At 30.4% G+C, this 17,601-nt stretch overlaps 8 protein-coding genes across 8 annotated transcripts; 3 read left to right on the top strand and 5 right to left on the bottom strand. All coding sequences in view use genetic code 12, as the record gives it.

Annotated features, from left to right (window-relative positions):
* Positions 1 to 302: 302 nt before the first annotated feature.
* DFJ63DRAFT_336942 (CCR4-NOT core subunit) lies at positions 303 to 1,268 on the top strand (the record flags this gene model as incomplete). The annotated part of the gene is made up of 1 exon (XM_064908452.1): positions 303 to 1,268. One exon carries the CDS (start codon positions 303 to 305, stop codon positions 1,266 to 1,268), a length of 966 nt encoding a protein of 321 aa, XP_064760393.1.
* Positions 1,269 to 1,418: 150 nt separating this feature from the next.
* DFJ63DRAFT_214350 (uncharacterized protein) lies at positions 1,419 to 3,413 on the top strand. Its single transcript, XM_064904083.1, has one exon. It carries the CDS (start codon positions 1,569 to 1,571, stop codon positions 3,330 to 3,332), a length of 1,764 nt encoding a protein of 587 aa, XP_064760392.1. The 5' UTR covers positions 1,419 to 1,568; the 3' UTR covers positions 3,333 to 3,413.
* Positions 3,414 to 3,427: 14 nt separating this feature from the next.
* ENP1 (snoRNA-binding rRNA-processing protein) lies at positions 3,428 to 5,018 on the bottom strand. The gene has a single exon (XM_064907190.1). It carries the CDS (start codon positions 4,905 to 4,907, stop codon positions 3,495 to 3,497), a length of 1,413 nt encoding a protein of 470 aa, XP_064760391.1. The 5' UTR covers positions 4,908 to 5,018; the 3' UTR covers positions 3,428 to 3,494.
* Positions 4,868 to 5,772, top strand: DFJ63DRAFT_320429 (uncharacterized protein). The gene has a single exon (XM_064907189.1). It carries the CDS (start codon positions 5,230 to 5,232, stop codon positions 5,707 to 5,709), a length of 480 nt encoding a protein of 159 aa, XP_064760390.1. The 5' UTR covers positions 4,868 to 5,229; the 3' UTR covers positions 5,710 to 5,772.
* Positions 5,773 to 5,785: 13 nt separating this feature from the next.
* Positions 5,786 to 8,867, bottom strand: PLC1 (phosphatidylinositol phospholipase C). The gene has a single exon (XM_064904084.1). It carries the CDS (start codon positions 8,756 to 8,758, stop codon positions 5,861 to 5,863), a length of 2,898 nt encoding a protein of 965 aa, XP_064760389.1. The 5' UTR covers positions 8,759 to 8,867; the 3' UTR covers positions 5,786 to 5,860.
* On the bottom strand, positions 8,677 to 10,913 carry HIS7 (imidazoleglycerol-phosphate synthase). The gene has a single exon (XM_064904088.1). It carries the CDS (start codon positions 10,746 to 10,748, stop codon positions 8,976 to 8,978), a length of 1,773 nt encoding a protein of 590 aa, XP_064760388.1. The 5' UTR covers positions 10,749 to 10,913; the 3' UTR covers positions 8,677 to 8,975.
* DFJ63DRAFT_320426 (uncharacterized protein) lies at positions 10,911 to 14,316 on the bottom strand. Its single transcript, XM_064907188.1, has one exon. It carries the CDS (start codon positions 13,976 to 13,978, stop codon positions 11,087 to 11,089), a length of 2,892 nt encoding a protein of 963 aa, XP_064760387.1. The 5' UTR covers positions 13,979 to 14,316; the 3' UTR covers positions 10,911 to 11,086.
* Positions 14,223 to 17,078, bottom strand: DFJ63DRAFT_320425 (uncharacterized protein). Its single transcript, XM_064907187.1, has one exon. The coding sequence runs from the start codon at positions 16,918 to 16,920 to the stop codon at positions 14,332 to 14,334; it is 2,589 nt and encodes an 862-aa protein (XP_064760386.1). The 5' UTR covers positions 16,921 to 17,078; the 3' UTR covers positions 14,223 to 14,331.
* Between the last annotated feature and the right edge of the window lie 523 nt (positions 17,079 to 17,601).

Below are 17,601 nucleotides of genomic sequence, written 5' to 3'. Positions count from 1 at the left end.
AACCAAACTAGTCGACTATATTAAATACATAAGAGGTTTATTTAACTAGATATATTGTCAAGTTAATTAGATTCTACTTCCCCATACTAGAGCATCAAAAATTGAACAATTGGCACGACCTCAAACAAAAAGATTTTTGCTGAGTCCAAAATTTGACTGCCAATTATAAAGAAAGAAAGGACTGAAGAACTATTACTATTATTTGTTTGAATCATAATACATAATTAGAGACTTTCATATATCCAGATCAGTTCGAAGTGGTAGCAAGTGGTTTAGATCAATCAAATACCATAGGAAAAGAGATGCATAAGGCAATACAAAATCAAGGGGCTACATCAGTCATCAACCAAACCAATAATAATCATCCCATAGCAGTAGGAGAATCAGCTCCATCAACTAATAATAGAGCCTTAAACGACGAGCAAATATACCAATGGATAGCAGAATTAGTTTCTGGTACTAATAGAGAACGTGCATTATTGGAGTTGGGGAAGAAACGTGAACAATATGATGATTTAGCATTAGTATTATGGAATTCATTTGGTGTTATGACGGTTTTATTAGAAGAAATCACGACTGTATATCCATATTTAAATCCACCAACCTTAACTGCATCTGTGTCCAATAGAGTTTGTAATGCTCTTGCTTTATTACAATGTGTGGCATCAAATGTTCAAACTAGAGGATTATTTTTAAGTGCCAATCTTCCACTTTATTTATATCCATTTTTATCAACTAATGCAAGACAAAGATCATTTGAATATTTAAGATTAACAAGTTTAGGAGTGATAGGTGCTCTTGTTAAAAATGATACACCAGAAGTTATTAATTTCTTACTTACTACTGAAATAGTACCTTTATGTTTAAATATTATGGAGATTTCATCTGAATTATCCAAAACAGTTGCTATTTTCATTTTACAAAAGATTCTTGTTGATGATCAAGGTTTAAGTTATATTTGTACCACTTATGAAAGATTCCATACTGTAGCCACAGTTTTAGCTAAAATGATTGAACAACTTAGTACAACCACCAATACACCTCAAGCCAATCAACAAAACTCAAATAGTTCAGGTAGATTATTAAAACATGTTGTGAGATGTTATTTAAGACTTTCTGATAATATTGAAGCAAGAAAAGCATTAGGAACTTTGCTTCCCGAACCATTAAGAGATGGAACTTTTTCATTAATCTTACAAGATGATTTACAAACCAAGAGATGTTTAGCGCAATTATTAACCAATATTAATGAGACTCAACAGTCATAGTAATCATGAAGCAGCAGAATATTTTGCAACTGTGTATAGTAGGATTTTAGATAGAGAGTCTTGTAATATAAAGAATAAATGTATAATAGCTAATAAAGAAATGCGCAAGCGCCATTACTATAACTGGCAATAAAGTGTGCATCTCTAAATAAAATTGTGCGATACAGGAAAAAAAAAAGAAACTGTACCGATGCAATAAAAAGATCCCTTATCAGCACCCTTCCATCGTTTGAATAATTTATTTTTCATTTTGGTTTTCTTTCATTATAAGTGACAAGAAGCTTAAAAGGGTATATCATCATGTCCAATTCAGATAGAAGTCATCAGTTTACTCATTCGAATACCCAGAGAAGAGCTTCAGTGGTGTTTGGATCTGTTGGAAAAGGGGGTTTATATATACCAACTGATTTTTTATCAACATCTCCTCGAGATAATGATTTATTAAGTCCAACTGAAAGTGATGTACTTGAAATAACCGAGTCTGATGAAAGACTGCCATTATTATTGAGTCCTGGTGTCAAGAATGATAGATTTCGTCGTAAATCAGAAGTTGCAAGAGAATTGATAGAAGAAGAACGTGAACTTTTAAAGGATCACAATTTACCGGTATATGATGATGAAGAAGAATTAATTGATGCTTTCGAAGATGCTATAGTTTCCAACAAGTTAGGAGAAACATCTACTTTGATTGAATTAAAAGCATTGATTAAAGCATCTATTCCACTTGTGTTAACATTTTTATTACAAAATTCTCTTTCTACTGTTTCAGTGTTTATGGTTGGTCATTTGGGTGCTACTGAATTAGCAGCTGTTTCAATGGGAGCCATGACAGCAAATATTACTGGTTATGCTTCAATTCAAGGTATAGCCACTGCATTGGATACATTATGTCCTCAAGCATTTGGTGCTAAAAAGTATACTTTAGTAGGTTCTTATATGCAAAAATGTACTGCATTAATTATTGTCGTTATGATTCCTGTCTTACTTATCTGGGAATTCTTTGGTTATGCATTGATCTGTCTTATCGTTCCCGATAAAGAAACCGCCAAACTTTCAGCTGTTTATTTACAATATATTGCTCCTGGAATTCCAGCTTATGTTTTATTTGAATGTGGGAAAAGATTCTTACAAGCTCAAGGGGTTTATCATATTTCAACTTATGTTTTATTATTTGCTGCTCCATCTAATTTAATTATGAATTATGCTTTAGTTCAAGTATTTGGTTATCTTGGAGCTCCAATGGCTGTGGCTATTAATTATTGGTTGATGGCACTTGGTTTATTATTTGCAACTATATATTTGGTTAAACCTGAAGATACCACTAGTGGATTACATCCATTAGTTTGTTGGGGAGGTTTAGATATTAAAGAAGCTTTCAGTAATTGGGGTAAATTAGCTCAATTAGCTATTCCTGGTTTAGTTATGTTAGAAGCTGAATTTTTAGCATTTGAAGTTTTAACATTAATTGCTTCTTATTTAGGTACAGTTGCTCTTGCAGCTCAATCCATCGGTGCCACCATGGCCTCATTAACTTATCAAGTTCCTTTTGCTATTGGTATTGCCGCTTCTACACGTATTGCTAATTTCTTAGGTGCTGGTCTTGATACTGCTGCTAAAAAATCAACTCAAGTTGCATTAACTTTTGGACTTTTATTTTCATTTCTTAATTTGTTAGTGTTATTCTGTTTCCAAACTTCTATTGCCAAAGCATTTACAAATGATGAAGAAGTTATTAAAACCGTTCAAAATATTATGTGGTTAGTTGCTTTAATGCAAATTTCCGATGCTGTAAATGCTAATTCAGCTGGTTGTCTTAGAGGTCAAGGTCAAACGAAAATAGGTGGTATTATTAATTTATTTTCATATTATGTGGTTGGATTACCATTATCAATTTATTTAACATTTTATTCATCGATTAAAGGAACTTTACATGGTCTTTGGATAGGTACTTGTGTGGCTTTAACTATAATTGGTGGGGTTCAAAGTTATTTTGCTTTATTTGCTGATTTTGGAAAATTATGTGAAGATGCTAGAAAGAGAACTAGTACTGTTGAACATGTATAAATTTAGAAACTATTTTTTTCATCATCATAATAGAAATCAATGTATTATAGTCATTATCTACAATTCTAATGTTTTAATTACGGATATTTATTTATTTATTAATCCTCTAATATACAAAAGACCCATTTTTACTTTTTAATTTTTAATTTTTAATTTTTAATTTTAAAATGCATCAACCATAATAGCTTCCTTAGGAGCCAGTTCAGAAGTTAATCTTGCTTTACCAGCAAGTAATTCTCTTCTAATTTCTGGTCCAATACCATGATGGAATCTTTGTCTAACAGTTTCAAGTAAGAAATCTCTTTGATCATCTGTTATATCGTTTTTATAACGTTGAGCAAATGCTAAGAAAGCTTTATGCCAGACGACTGGTAATTGTGGACCCTTTTTATCTTTAGATTCAACATCCATTGAATCATGACTTTGTGGTTGACTTGCATTTCTGAATCTCATAAAGTAAAATACTAATTCATCTAAAGTTTGATATGGTAAAGCATATTTCTTTTCGATTAAAACTCTAATGAATACTGTAGTAGCAGGACTGAAATCTCTTTGTAATAATTGAGTTAATACAACTGAAGAATGTAATACAGGAACTGAAACTTTAACTAATACAGAAGCAGCAATGGTTGCTTCTCTGACATTACAATATGAATCAACTAATGGAAGTAAGAAACCTTTGAAGAATGCAGCTGGTTTATATAATGATTTTTTCAATGCTCTATAAATATGATAATTTAAGGCATGATCTTCAGAATCTTCAATAGATGTTCTAAATCTTTCCAATAAGACAGTTTGAATGAATTTTTGAGCTTCATTGGCTTGTAAATTAGATACAAATAATTTGGTAGCTTCATAAACGGCATGTGGAGTCCATGATTCAGGATTGGTGACATATAATACATCTTCCCAATTTCTTAAGGAAGGTAAGACTTTAAATAATTTTGGTAATTTACCATGTCTATAGGTTGATAAGATCTTACCAATCTTTTCATATGCAATGATTACCTTTGGTGGTAATAAAACCCCTTCAGAAGGTTTACCTTCTTGTTCTTGTTGTATTTCTATTTCTCTTTCTTGAATTTTGGCTAAAATCTTATCAGCTAAATTTATTGATTGTTCTCCAAGTCCACCATTGGCTTGAAAGTATTTATTGAATAATTCAGCATCTTGTTCATCAACTTCTATTTCTTCTTCTTCGTATTCTTCTTCTACTTCAAAATCAGAATATTCTTCTTCATCTTCATCTTCCTCATCGCTTTCTTCTTCTTCTTCGTCATCTTCTTCTTCTTCTGGTTGGAAACTACTTCCAAAAGCAGGTCTTTCAGCATTTTCTTCATCTCTTAATTCTTCTTGTTGTTCCTTAGCTAATTGTAAAATCTTTCTCGAAGCAGAAGCATCAAGGAATCCTTCTTCTTCATTTTCCTTTTTATTAGCTCTAGATGATTTAGCTTTATTAGATCCATGCGATGACCTTGGGGTTGATCTTAAATTCCCACCTTGGGTGGAAATATCCTTAAACAAAGGATTATGACGTGGCTTCCCTCTTGTTTCTGATACTGTAATCTTACCCATGATATATATCAGTTATAAATAAATAAATAAATAAATAAATAAATAAATAAATAAGAAGAGGTCTATTAATTATGTCTAAAGCTATCTCTCTACTTACAAAAAAAAACTTAAAAAAAATTTTTTTTTTTTGCAGATGGATCACATGATCAATCCATATGCACCAAAATGTATAAGGGCCATTTTCCTAGTAGTTAGTCTTTCTATAAACTTTATATGTTTTAAGAGTACAACTGAATTATAATAAGAATTAATTAATTAAAAGATTCATTAAATAAGTTAGATAAGTGAATCTATTATTACTTGAATATTCTACATATGGATTATGTATTTTTGGGTTATTATTTTATTTTCACTTTATGAATTAGCATTAGCGACTATTATCACATTTGACAATTCTTCTAACAGTTTGATATTCTTTACTGTCGAATTTAATGATATAGCTGGCATATGCAATCAAGCACTATTAACAGATCGTATGACATATAGTGTTCATCAGTCAAGTCCAGTGTTTGAACTAGTCGGGCGAATTAAGAACGATTTGCAGTCTCATTTGTATTCTGATAGCCAATGGGGAAAGTTTGAGATGGCATCCAGTTGGTATGGTTTAGACATGGCTTATGGGATGTTGACAAACAATAGTTTGAGTTATTCTGAGAATAAAGAAATGTATGATGCTGCTATATTTAATCTAAACAGCACTTTACAAGATTTGTGTTATTCAGGTAGAGAGTATGGTAATGTGACTAGTGTTGCAATATCGACGGTATTTGTACAAGGTAATGTATATGGGCCATTTTCTTAGTAGTTAGTCTTTCTATAGAAACTACTTTATATGTTTTAAAAGTACAACTGAATTATAATAAGAATTAATTAAAAGATTCATTAAATAAATAAGTTACATAAGTGAATCTAACTAAATATAGTAATATCAATTTAATAACCATTCATAGTTATTAGTTAATTCTACAATAATTAATTTTTACAAATAACGAAGAGTAAACCAACTCTTCTCCAAACAGATCCTTTATAGGTAAATACCTATACCCTTGTTTTAAATAATTTAACCGGAACACAAGACCTCCAATGGGTGTTCCTCTATCATGTTCTGTGTATGGCCCCGACACAGTATTAACCGTAAACTTAATGAATGCTAAATCAGATTCTGTAGTGATGGTACCTTTGAATGTTTCATTCCAAATTGGATTAAACCCATTTTCTAATATTAAAGATGATTTGTAAGTAGCTAGTTTATAATCTTCAGATTCAGCGAATGGAGTTGCACCATAAAAATCAACCGTTATGTAAGGATTTATAGCATGGGCTCCATCATCTTTTGATTTGGGAAGTTGATGAGCACTAATAATGGTGATTTCAAATTTATATGTAGTTGATTTCAATTTAGATGCCAGTTCTCTCATTGATTTCAATAATGGTTTTCTTAATGAAATTGGTTTCAATACATATCCTGTTCCTTGAAGTCCATCAAACATAGCTTCATTCAATTGTTGTCCTAAATCATAAGTTTGCCAATTCGTCGCTACCATTTGAGCTCCATTACTCCAATATTTTAATGGTATAAAATTAGATGAAGATACTCTATAACCAGATGGATAAATCCTCATAAGATACTTTCTATTATGTTTATCAACCGCAACTTTCTTAGTATCATCCTTTAACATCGAATTTATCGATTTCTCACTTAATGAAAAGCAATGATTGAAAGTTTTCGATTCAGGTAATGAAAAATTTCTAAATTTTAATCCTTGAACATATATACCAAGTTCACTTAAATCATCAATCACTTTAGTACCTTTCTTCTTTCGTCTCATCTTAAACCCTCCACTATTACCTCCACCAACACCATTATCTTCACTAAACGAAGTTGTAGTAGTTGATGCAGTACTTGGCGATGCAGTCATAAAACTTCCATCCATAGGAATAAGATCATTGAATGGACTAGTCTTTTTAACTTTCAATAAGAACTTATTCTTTAATTGATGAGGGGATGGTAATATAGCATTATCATCTAACTTATGCAACACTAATGCATCACCCAATACATCGATAAGAATCTTACCTAATTTTCTTTGATTATTAGCATTACAATTGATTTCAAGACTAATTATCAAAGGATAAGGTGAAGAAACAAAGGCAAATTTTTTCAAGGTTTTAATTACATTAGTAAATGATATAGCTACTGTAAAAGTTCTACCATGATTAACTATTGGTTCACTATCATCATTTTCACCATCCCAAATATCAACCTCAACACATCTACATCCTCGTTGTAGAGCTTTAATATATCCTTCAACTGATGATTCTCCACCTACTTGTCGGCCAATTAAATATGTATTATGAGATGATGATATGAAATATTCATTTAAAGGATGATTAAAATAATTATTGGCATTTATATCATTTGGAATTGAAATTAAGGATTGACAATATTTAGACATCAAATAACTATTAAAATTCTCAGGTAACCAATAATCATTCTTTTCATTACCAAATTTCTTAAAAATTCTTTGTAATTGATCGATTTCTAAATTTTCCTTTTGAATATTTATCATAAAATTCTTGAACATTTCAAACGACATCTTCAGCTGTTCATCACCACAAATGGATATCCAAATCTCTATAATATCATTTCTTTTCTTTAAATTCGATATGAATAGTTTGAATTGATTGAAATTTAATCCTTCTTCAAATACAGTATCCTTACTATTTGATACATTTTTAACTTCATTAAAAATAGATTTCAAATAAGAGGCACTTAAATTGATATTTAATCGTTTGGCATATTTCAAAATATCACTGAAGGAAACAAATTCTCTTACATGATGATGTTTTTCATTGCCATCAACCGTATCTTCAGTATGATTAGCTAAACTCATAATCAGACGAATTTTATCTTCATTGATATTTTCTGCATCTATAAATAATTCCTTTGCCAAATGATCACGTAATACCTTAAGATTCTTAATTGCTTGTACCAATCGTTTTAAATCATGTTCAGTATCAGCTATAAGATGTAAAGTTTTAAGCTTTTTCTTAGCTTCATTATAATAAATAATCGTTATCCATTGACTTTCAAACTCTTTAGATATATGTAACTCCTCTCTATAATTAGTAGCCTCTTTCAGATATGCTATAGTTTTGATATTATCTAATGAAAACTCATGTAGTTTTGCTTTCGGAGTATGAATCGAATTCGGTACAACTTTATGAAATTTATTAGATGCTGAAGCTGATATTGAAGTTGAAGAAGCACTTTTCCAAGAGAATATGAAACTAGTAGGATCAACCTTTAACATGATTCTCTTTTTTGATTTCTGAGATAGTTTTAATAATGGTAAACCATCTTTAATAAATACATCTGGGATTTTAATATGATGTCCCATACTGGCATAAATTGAAGGATCCAATTCCATATCATTCAGATCAATTGATCCATTAGTATTATTCATGAATGGAATTGGACTTTTCGATCCAGAACCACGTCTTCCCATTGAATTTGTTCTTGATCTAGGAGGTGATAATGATCGTAAGTCTTCTTCTGATTTATTCTTATATAATAATTTCTTCAAAATACTTCTTCCTGATTGCGATGAAGATGCTTCACTATTACTCCCATCATTTGTCCTTAGGTTACTGAACAAAAGAGTCAAACTAGACAGTACTGGAGATGAATTTGATCGATGTTTTTCATAAGTATGGGCCACATATGTTGATTGATGGAGGGGTGATGCTAAATCACTAGGACTCACCACCGGAGTAAGGACCTGGCTTGAACCATCATCAGCATCATTCAGACTTATGCTGGGGTCCGATACGTTTCTATTCTTATACATGATGCTCTTAGAATGAAGTCATGATCTTGACGTTGATGTTGATCTGGTTGCTGTAATTAATCTCTGCTGCCAGATAGGGGCTAGGCACAAATTTTAAGATTTTTTTTTACGGTTTAATTTTTCTTGCTATACGCTCAGACCCCTCTCACTACGTCATAAAATTTGCAGTATTTTAAATTATACAATATAGTCTAAATGTATTATTATTATTATATACTTACAACTCTACATCAGTTTCCAATCTAACATCCATATTAGCATTGTTTAATAAAAACTTCTTAACATCATTAACTTCGTACTCTCCTCTATGGAATAAACCAGCTCCTAAGGCAGCATCAATACCACATTCCATTTCAAACACTTCTTGGAAATGTTCTGGTTTACCAGCTCCAGAAGAAGCAATGACGGGGATTGATACATTTGATTTTATTTGTTGTAAAAGCTCCAAGTTATATCCTTTATTGGATCCATCATGATCGATGGAATTCAATAATACTTCACCAGCTCCTAAGGCTTCACAAGCTTGACATAATTCTAAAGCTCCTAATTCATGAACTTTTCTACCTCCTTGAGATGTCACTTGATAATAACAGTATTTTTCTCCATTTGGTCCATACTTGGCAGGATCTTTAATTTCAATCACTGACATAGTAGTATCTTTTGGTGATGTAACGTATTTTCTTTTTGGATCAACCGATATGACTACTGCTTGAACCCCAAAAGTAGCAGATATAGTTTCAATTGAACTTTTACCGGTCTTTTGTTTATTATCAGCATAATATTTCTCAGCAATAGTAACAGCATCAGAACCTATACTTACTTTATCAGCTCCAGAACGGAAATATAAATCAGCCACTTTAACAGCCGGTACTAATTCTCCTGAAACAGGATCAACAAGATCTTTAATCCCACCTCCAACAGTTAATGGGACGAAAATAGTTTCTGCAGCTTTGGTTAATACTTTTAACATAGGAAGATCATTAATAGGAGAGTTTCTAAATGAAGTAATATTCAAAAACGTCACTTCATCAGCCCCTTGTCTATAATATCTAGTAGCTAATTCCACTGGTTTACCCAAGTTTCTAATTTCACCTTCTCCTTCAGTATTAGATTCTCTAACATTATATTGATCACCTTTAGTAACTACTAAATCTCCATTATCATTTGATCTAACATCCAAACAAGCAATGATTCTTCTACTTAATCCAGACAATGTCTTTTCTATAGATGAATTACGATCGATATTAATTTCATTTTTGGCATACTTATTCCCATCAAGGAAATTCTTAAGAACTCTTATACCAGCAATACCTGATTTTTCAGGATGAAATTGAGTTGCAAAGAAATTCTTGTATGAAGCAGCAGCAATAAATGATTCTGAACCATAAGTTGCAAATGAAAATTCCCATCCTTTTACAATAGCTTCATCTACTGCTTTTGTATTTTCTTCATTTAAAATGGCAGCATAAGAATGAACGAAATAATATTTATTAACAAGATTTATTCCATAAAGTGTCTTTGATGAATCGAGATCTTCGTCTTTACCGATTTTAATCTCACTAACATGATTCCAACCAATAGATGGAACTGATTTCTTTAAGTTTATAGCTTTAAAGATTGGATCATCAACATTAAACTTATTTAAATTAACTGATAATAAATCTAATCCATCTACTGCAAATTGATTTTCTTCTGATGATTTAAATAATGATTGTAACCCAACACAAATACCCATCAAGGATCTTCCACTTTTGATATAATCATTAATAGGTTGAACTAAGTTTCTATCATGTAATTGCTTCACAAAATGACCGAAATTCCCTACCCCTGGAAAGATCAATTTTTCAATTTTTGAATCAAATTGTTTGAAGTCTTCTTCATTTTGAATGAACTTTATATCATAGCCACCAATGTATTTGATGGCATTGGATAATGATTGTAAGTTACCACTTTCCACATCAATGACATACACTGTTTTGATAGTAGTCATCCTTAGTAATAATTGTTGATAATGATGAAACTGGCTGGTTCATCAATTATGATAATTTTATGAAAGTCAGAGTTATTTTTCTGCTCTGAAAAATTTAGTGAGTCAATATTTTACGAGTCATAAAATATTTTGCACCATAAAAATCTACGCTAACTACAGACAGGGAAAGTTAGTAAAACAATAATTTATTAAAACAAATAACAATATAAAATAAGATAAGAAAGTATCCTATGTGAGAGAAGAGAGAGAGAGAAGAGAGAAACAAAAGAGAAAAAGAAAAAGAGAATGTTAATAAAAATTAACTTATATAAAATGTTCGTAAACCACCATCACCACCATTAATCACACCAATCATCAACAACAAGATTATCAAAATAATCTCTATCAAATATTACCTCACTAGATTCAGTTTCAACCGGATATGAAATAATAGTTTCTTCATAAGAAGTTTCAGCTTCAACAACAAATTCATGATTATCATTATAAGTTCCTTCTTCTAAATTTTTAAGTTTTTCTGAATCATATGTAGACATGTTATTAGGTTCCTTGTAATCATAATCTTCAACATCAAAATCATCATAATCATCATAATCATCATTACTATAATATGAACCATTTCTAAAACAAGAATCATCATTAGAAGCTCTTGTAGGGTGAGGATAACATAAAGATAATTTTGACTTAACATAATCAGGTTTTCTCTTAAGAGGCAACCACCATTTATCTAAAAAAGTTCCTTGATAATTATAAAGATGTTTAATATCTTCGTTAGCAGAATCAGCACGATAAGTATCAGATGGAGGTGAAGTAATAGTATCATTGAAACAATTTGGATTTTCAGAATATGGAATTACAATAAGCTCTCTATCAGCATTCCAATAGGGCCACAACTTATAACCTTCATTCTCCTTACTCTCTCCTAATAAGTCTCTAAGATAGTTTTGATATTCTTCACTACCATAATAATTAATTAATTCTTGATACTTTCTTGGTTTAACAAAAGAATTTCCTTCATCATCATAATTTGAATCAAAATATAAATTTGATTCAATACCAACTGAGAAATCTTTTTTACCAGCTGATTTACCACAACAAAAACTTGCATCATTATCACTGGAATTATCATAATCTTTTTCATCATCTAAAAATTCATCATCTAAAGTAAGAACAAAATGCTTTTCAGAAACAGCTGAAATAATATTATCTGTAGCATCATCAAATTCATCATCAGAACCAGCAAACTCATCTCTAATAGAACAACCAGAAACATCGGTTTGAAAACACGATTCCGATTCATTTGAGTCATCAGAATCATCAGAACCCCAAGAAACAGCTCTACCAAATCCATAATTAGTTGGAGGATAATATATATCAAAATCAATATGACCAATAAACTTCATCAACTCCAATTCATAAGATCTAATAGATCTTGGACCAATAAAAGTAGTATAATGAACAGCATAAATACCAGACTTAATAAATGTATCACATTGAACCAAACTAAAAGCATTATCTGAATGTAAATTATTATTTTCAAAGCTCAACCCAAGTCCATGAATGATAGTAACAAGGGGAACAACAGTAAAATAACCTACAATATCTGAATCATACTTGAGAGACTCAATAAGTCTGCTAGAAAAAGTTAATTTGACCGATTCATATGAAGTCACTTTAGCCATACAATAATCTAAATGATTATAACAAAAGCTCAACCCAAGCTTATTAGTAACAAGGGGAGCCTTATAAGTATAGCTAGAAACAACTGAACCAGAAATATCTTTGTAAATGGAAGTTAATTTAACAGGACCAATTAAAGTAGCTGAAGCAATACTTGAACCAAAATGGTTTTTAACGAAGCTCAACTCAAATTTTCCTGAGATAAGATATGATTGAGGAGCGACAACAGTATTACCAACAAAACCAGAACCTGTACCACTAACCAATTTAAATTTACCAAAAAATCTTTTCAAGATACTTTTAACTTTTTCCAATTTGAAGTTCAACTCAAGTTTAAACCAAATAATAAAACCTTGAGGAACAACAGCAGAACTAACTGAAACACATGGACCAATGGATTTAACAATAGCTGATGACCCCATTAAACTAGGTAATTTAACCTTTCTAACCAATTCAGCAGAAGAACCTGAAATTAAAGTAATTGGACCAAAAGAACTAGTTAAAGTAGGAATGAAAAATAATCTTGAATCTAAATTATTCAAAAGATTCATTGATTTAAATTTATGACAAACCATATAACTTGGAGTAATATTAAAAGGATAATAAACAGCATAAATTTTGCTAACTGGAGTAAGCTTTTTAACCAAACTTAAAGTATTATCAGAAATACCAGAAGCAACATAATTTTTAGGAATAATAACACCAGCATTTAAAGTTCTAACCAGTGAAAATTCCAATTCAGGTTCATCAAAAAGAATTGAACCATGAGTAATTACCGAAATAACAGAAGCTTTTGAACTATCAGAAATTAAAGAACCATAATTAGAATCTAATTCTTCTAATTCTAAGTCAGATCTAATAGAAACAGCAGGAATACTTCTATAACCTTTACACCATCTCAAACTATCTTTTAAACTTGATTTGTGAAAACTAATATGATCTCTTTTTAATTTTGAAAAAGATCCTCTTAATGATTTTCTTGATGGTTGAGAAATGGAATTATTTGAATCAAATTTTGAGTTATCATAAAAACCTTGACTTTTTCTTGAACTTCTATTTCTAAGTAAGTTAGATAACTTTCTTCTAAGTGATTTATTCTCATCATAAATTTTACCGCCATTATTAACAACACCAGCACCAGTAGTAGTAGTAGTAATAACAGAAGTTGAACCCTTAGATTCAATCTTTTCATAAATATGTTTCAATCCAAAACTATGTTTACCTCTAATAACTTTGACTTCATCCACAGGTTTAATTTCAGCAGCATCGACGGATCCACTTTCCTCGGAAGAACTAATAGTAACACTTGATTCTGAACAAAAACTTGACTTTTCAAAACTAGGAATCGAGTCGACAACATCTGACTCCACATCATCCTTGAAATAAACATCCACATCGTCATCTTCTTCACTTATGATATGAATTAAATCATATTCAACGTCTTCAATTTCTCCACAACATGACTCTCCAACCACATCTTCAACCTTGGAAGAGCCCAACACAAAATTATAAAATAATGTGGAAACAATAACTTGAAATGCTTTCTTTTGCATCTTAAATAAAATATATATCAATTCCAATGAATAATCTTAATGTAATGATATTAAGATTGAGGGGGAATCGATATGATATATGAAAGAAGAGGATGTACAAAAAGAATTTTTGTATATGAAATGAGAAGCCGCAAATTTAAATCTCAAAATTGGGCTTTTCTGGAACCACAAAAAAGACTGCAAAAAGAAAAAAAAGAAACCTCAGCGGCTAAAGAGAAAACATATCAGAACAATAGTTCCGATGTATAACAATTATAAATTGTATATTTAAATCAATAAATGACTATCTATTTTAAGAGAATATATCTATGTATTGACCCTTGACCAGCAAGAAGAGTCATGATTAAAGTCACTTACTTTTTCTTCACACATTTGATATGAATATAATAGAATAAATTATCATGAACTGATGATTGCGGGGTATCATCATGATCTTTAAATTTAATACAATATTCATCCACTTTACCAAACATTTCAAATAATTGTAATCCTACTCTAGTTAATAAGAAATTATTTAAATCATTTTTATTACTTAAAACCACAACGGTGAATTTAACATTACCCTTTCCAAATACCAAATATAATTCTGAAAGTAAAACTTCAAGGAAATTAGGAATAACTTCAAGATAATCCAGGACATCTAAATCCAAGAAATTCCATCTTCTTTTTAAGATTGTAGGTTGATTACTGAATTGTTTTACCGATTCAGTTCCAAATTGTAATATTGGACATTCTAAAATCCCATCCACTTTTAAAATTCTATAGAATTCACGGATGGTATTTCTATAATTGGTTGGAGTCAATTGTAAGGCCAAATCTCGACTTTGAATTAATTCAAAACTTTCATTGGGGATAGATAATAAACTATCTGTGAAATATTCAAAATTCATGGGTTTATGACTATAAGCGGCTGAAGGATCCGGTATTTCATGACGTTTAATTTTGGAATATTTAGGTGAGGAATTATCAATTGATTTTAATAATCGAATTAATCTCTTGGGAGTAAAGTTTTTAAAATCATTAAATGTTTCAAACCCTAATTTTTGGAAATAATGAGTATATAATTCTTCATCACTTGCTTCAAAATTTTTCTTTATAGTTTTTGGTTCTAATTCTTTATATAATTCAGCATCACCGATAATTTTTGAATTTTCAACATAACAATTCGATTCATATACTCTAACAAATGGTAAAGTTAATGATAAATACCATGAATATTGAGAACTGAAATATGTATTATATACCAATACTTTTACCGATTCTTGATTATTATTTAAATTATTAAATTTGAATTTTTCAAATAATTTATTGACAGTTCGACTTTCAATAATGAAATTATTATTCAATTTACTAATGATATTAATATGATATTTTTCTAATAAAATGAATTCATATGATACTTTGGTAATGGATTGTAATAATAAGGCAAATTTTGTCGTAATAGAATCTTGTTCATTATTCGATATATCACCTGCTTCTTCACGTTTTAAAACAAATAAAGCATCGGCAATCTTAATGAATAAATCTTTATATCGATAATGAGTTTGTTCAGTTTCTGATAAATGATTTCGATTATAAAGGGGAGGTAAATTTAATAAATAACGAACATAATTTGAAAAATTAACTTGAATTAATTCTTCATGATTTTGAATAGGATGATTTATTAATTCCAGATCATCTAAAATCAATTCTCGAATAAATTTTCTGGCTCCAATTAATTCATATGCTAGTATACTTTCATAAAATCGTATATCATAATGTTGAACCGTTTCATATTTTTTCATTAAATCTTTTGAATTCCGATGACGATTTAAAAATTTTAAAATAGAATGATTTCTAATACTGGCAAAATTAACCGCATCATGACTATGATGATCACTAACTATTTCCAAAAAATTATTATATCTAAAGATTTGAAATGCAGGTGTGAAAAGTATAGGTTTCATAGCATCAATGGAATTTAATTGAGATAAATTAATTAAAGGTTTATAAGGAGGGATTTCAATGGAATGCATTGATGAAGTTGTCAGTTGAGTAGGTGATATTTGAATCAGTTGAGAACGAGATTTTGATTCACTAGTAGGAGCAAATGTGGTGGAAAATTTACGAGAAAATCTTGAACTGGTTGAACCTTTATGAGCTGAACTTAAAGCTGGAGTTGTATTACTATTACTAGTAGGAGTGATCATCATACTTGGACTTGAATGAGCTGATGATAATGAACTATTTCTTCTATATTTTATATTACTGTTTAAATTAGATGAACTTGATGCTGGAATAGGATTAGTTGAAGCTGATGCATTACTTGAATTTGAAAATGTTGAATTATTTCTTGCTCTATCATTTAAGACAGTTAAATCAGACCAAGAAGGGGATTTATTTTGATCATCAAGTTGTCTTCTGGGTAATATTGGAGATGATGAATTACTTATATTTGTCGATGATGAAGTTGGAGTAGATCCTGCCAAAGCTGCCGTAAATTTCTCAGCTATATAAGATGGTTCTGGTTGTTCAATGGAATGACCACTTAAACCATAAGCATCTATTAAAATATTAGGAGTATTTTCTTCAATTGGTTTACTTATAGATGAACTTGTAATTGAATTACTTGATGATAGGACGGATGCATTATCCGAAGGATCACTTTGTTTTCTTGAATTTGAAGGAGGGGTTGGAGTAGAATGAGGATATGGAGATGAAGTTGGTGAAGCAGAGTGTAAATTCAGATACAGTTGAGATGTTAATTGAGGTTCTAATTCTTCTGATATGACACTTGTTTGTTGATTAAGAGATTGAGAATGTTGTAATTGTTGGATCAGTTGTTGTTGTTGTCTCTTTTCACTTTGTAGTTTCTTCTTTCTCCGTTTTTCTTTTTCTTCATTATGTTTATTGATTTTCTGCTGAGTCTGATATGATACAGCGGGCACCACGAAGAAACTCATGATGATTGATTGATTGATATAGGAAGGATAATAAAAAATGATGTCTATCTATGTATATACTCAGACTCTATAATGTCAATAGGTAACATATAATACAATTGGTTTTATGATTGATCGGATTGTTCTAATAATTGGATTGATTGATTGATTGATTGATTGATCGATTAATGGATCAAATGAACATATATATAGATTTGGTCACAATGATGGTTGCCAAACTAATAATACAGAACAGACGATTAAAGGAATTGTAAATTTGTAAGTTGAGGTGGGATAGTGCTTAGTGGTAAGTCTAGGCCCGTTCTACTGATTTGAATTGATTGATTGATTGATTGATTCACCTACTGTAAATGATGGTTGAAGATGTTGGATGGTGATGATAGGAGGATCACTCGTTGGTGATGTTGATATGTTGTAAATGAAATGAAATGAAAATGTCAGAAGTTTGAATTACTGTCGTAAAATAGAAAAAAAAAATTGAAATTGTTTATCTCTCTCATTTGTGTCTGTCTGTGTCTGAATTTAGTATTTTGTTTTGTCATTATTTTTTTTTTATTTTTTAAATTATTTTTTTGTCTGTCATTTTTTTTTTTATCGCTCAACTCTCCTCTCTGTCTATCATCCCCTATTCACCTTTTTAAAAGCAACACTTTGTATGTGTGGGTCAGAAATGTTGGTATT

This window comes from Scheffersomyces coipomensis (genome assembly GCF_036884675.1).
Source record: "Scheffersomyces coipomensis strain NRRL Y-17651 chromosome Unknown DFJ63scaffold_6, whole genome shotgun sequence".
In the NCBI taxonomy this organism is placed as follows: Eukaryota; Fungi; Ascomycota; class Pichiomycetes; order Serinales; family Debaryomycetaceae; genus Scheffersomyces; species Scheffersomyces coipomensis.
The sequence above is the reverse complement of the archived record's forward strand: the minus strand, read 5'-3'. Positions and strand labels throughout refer to the sequence as shown.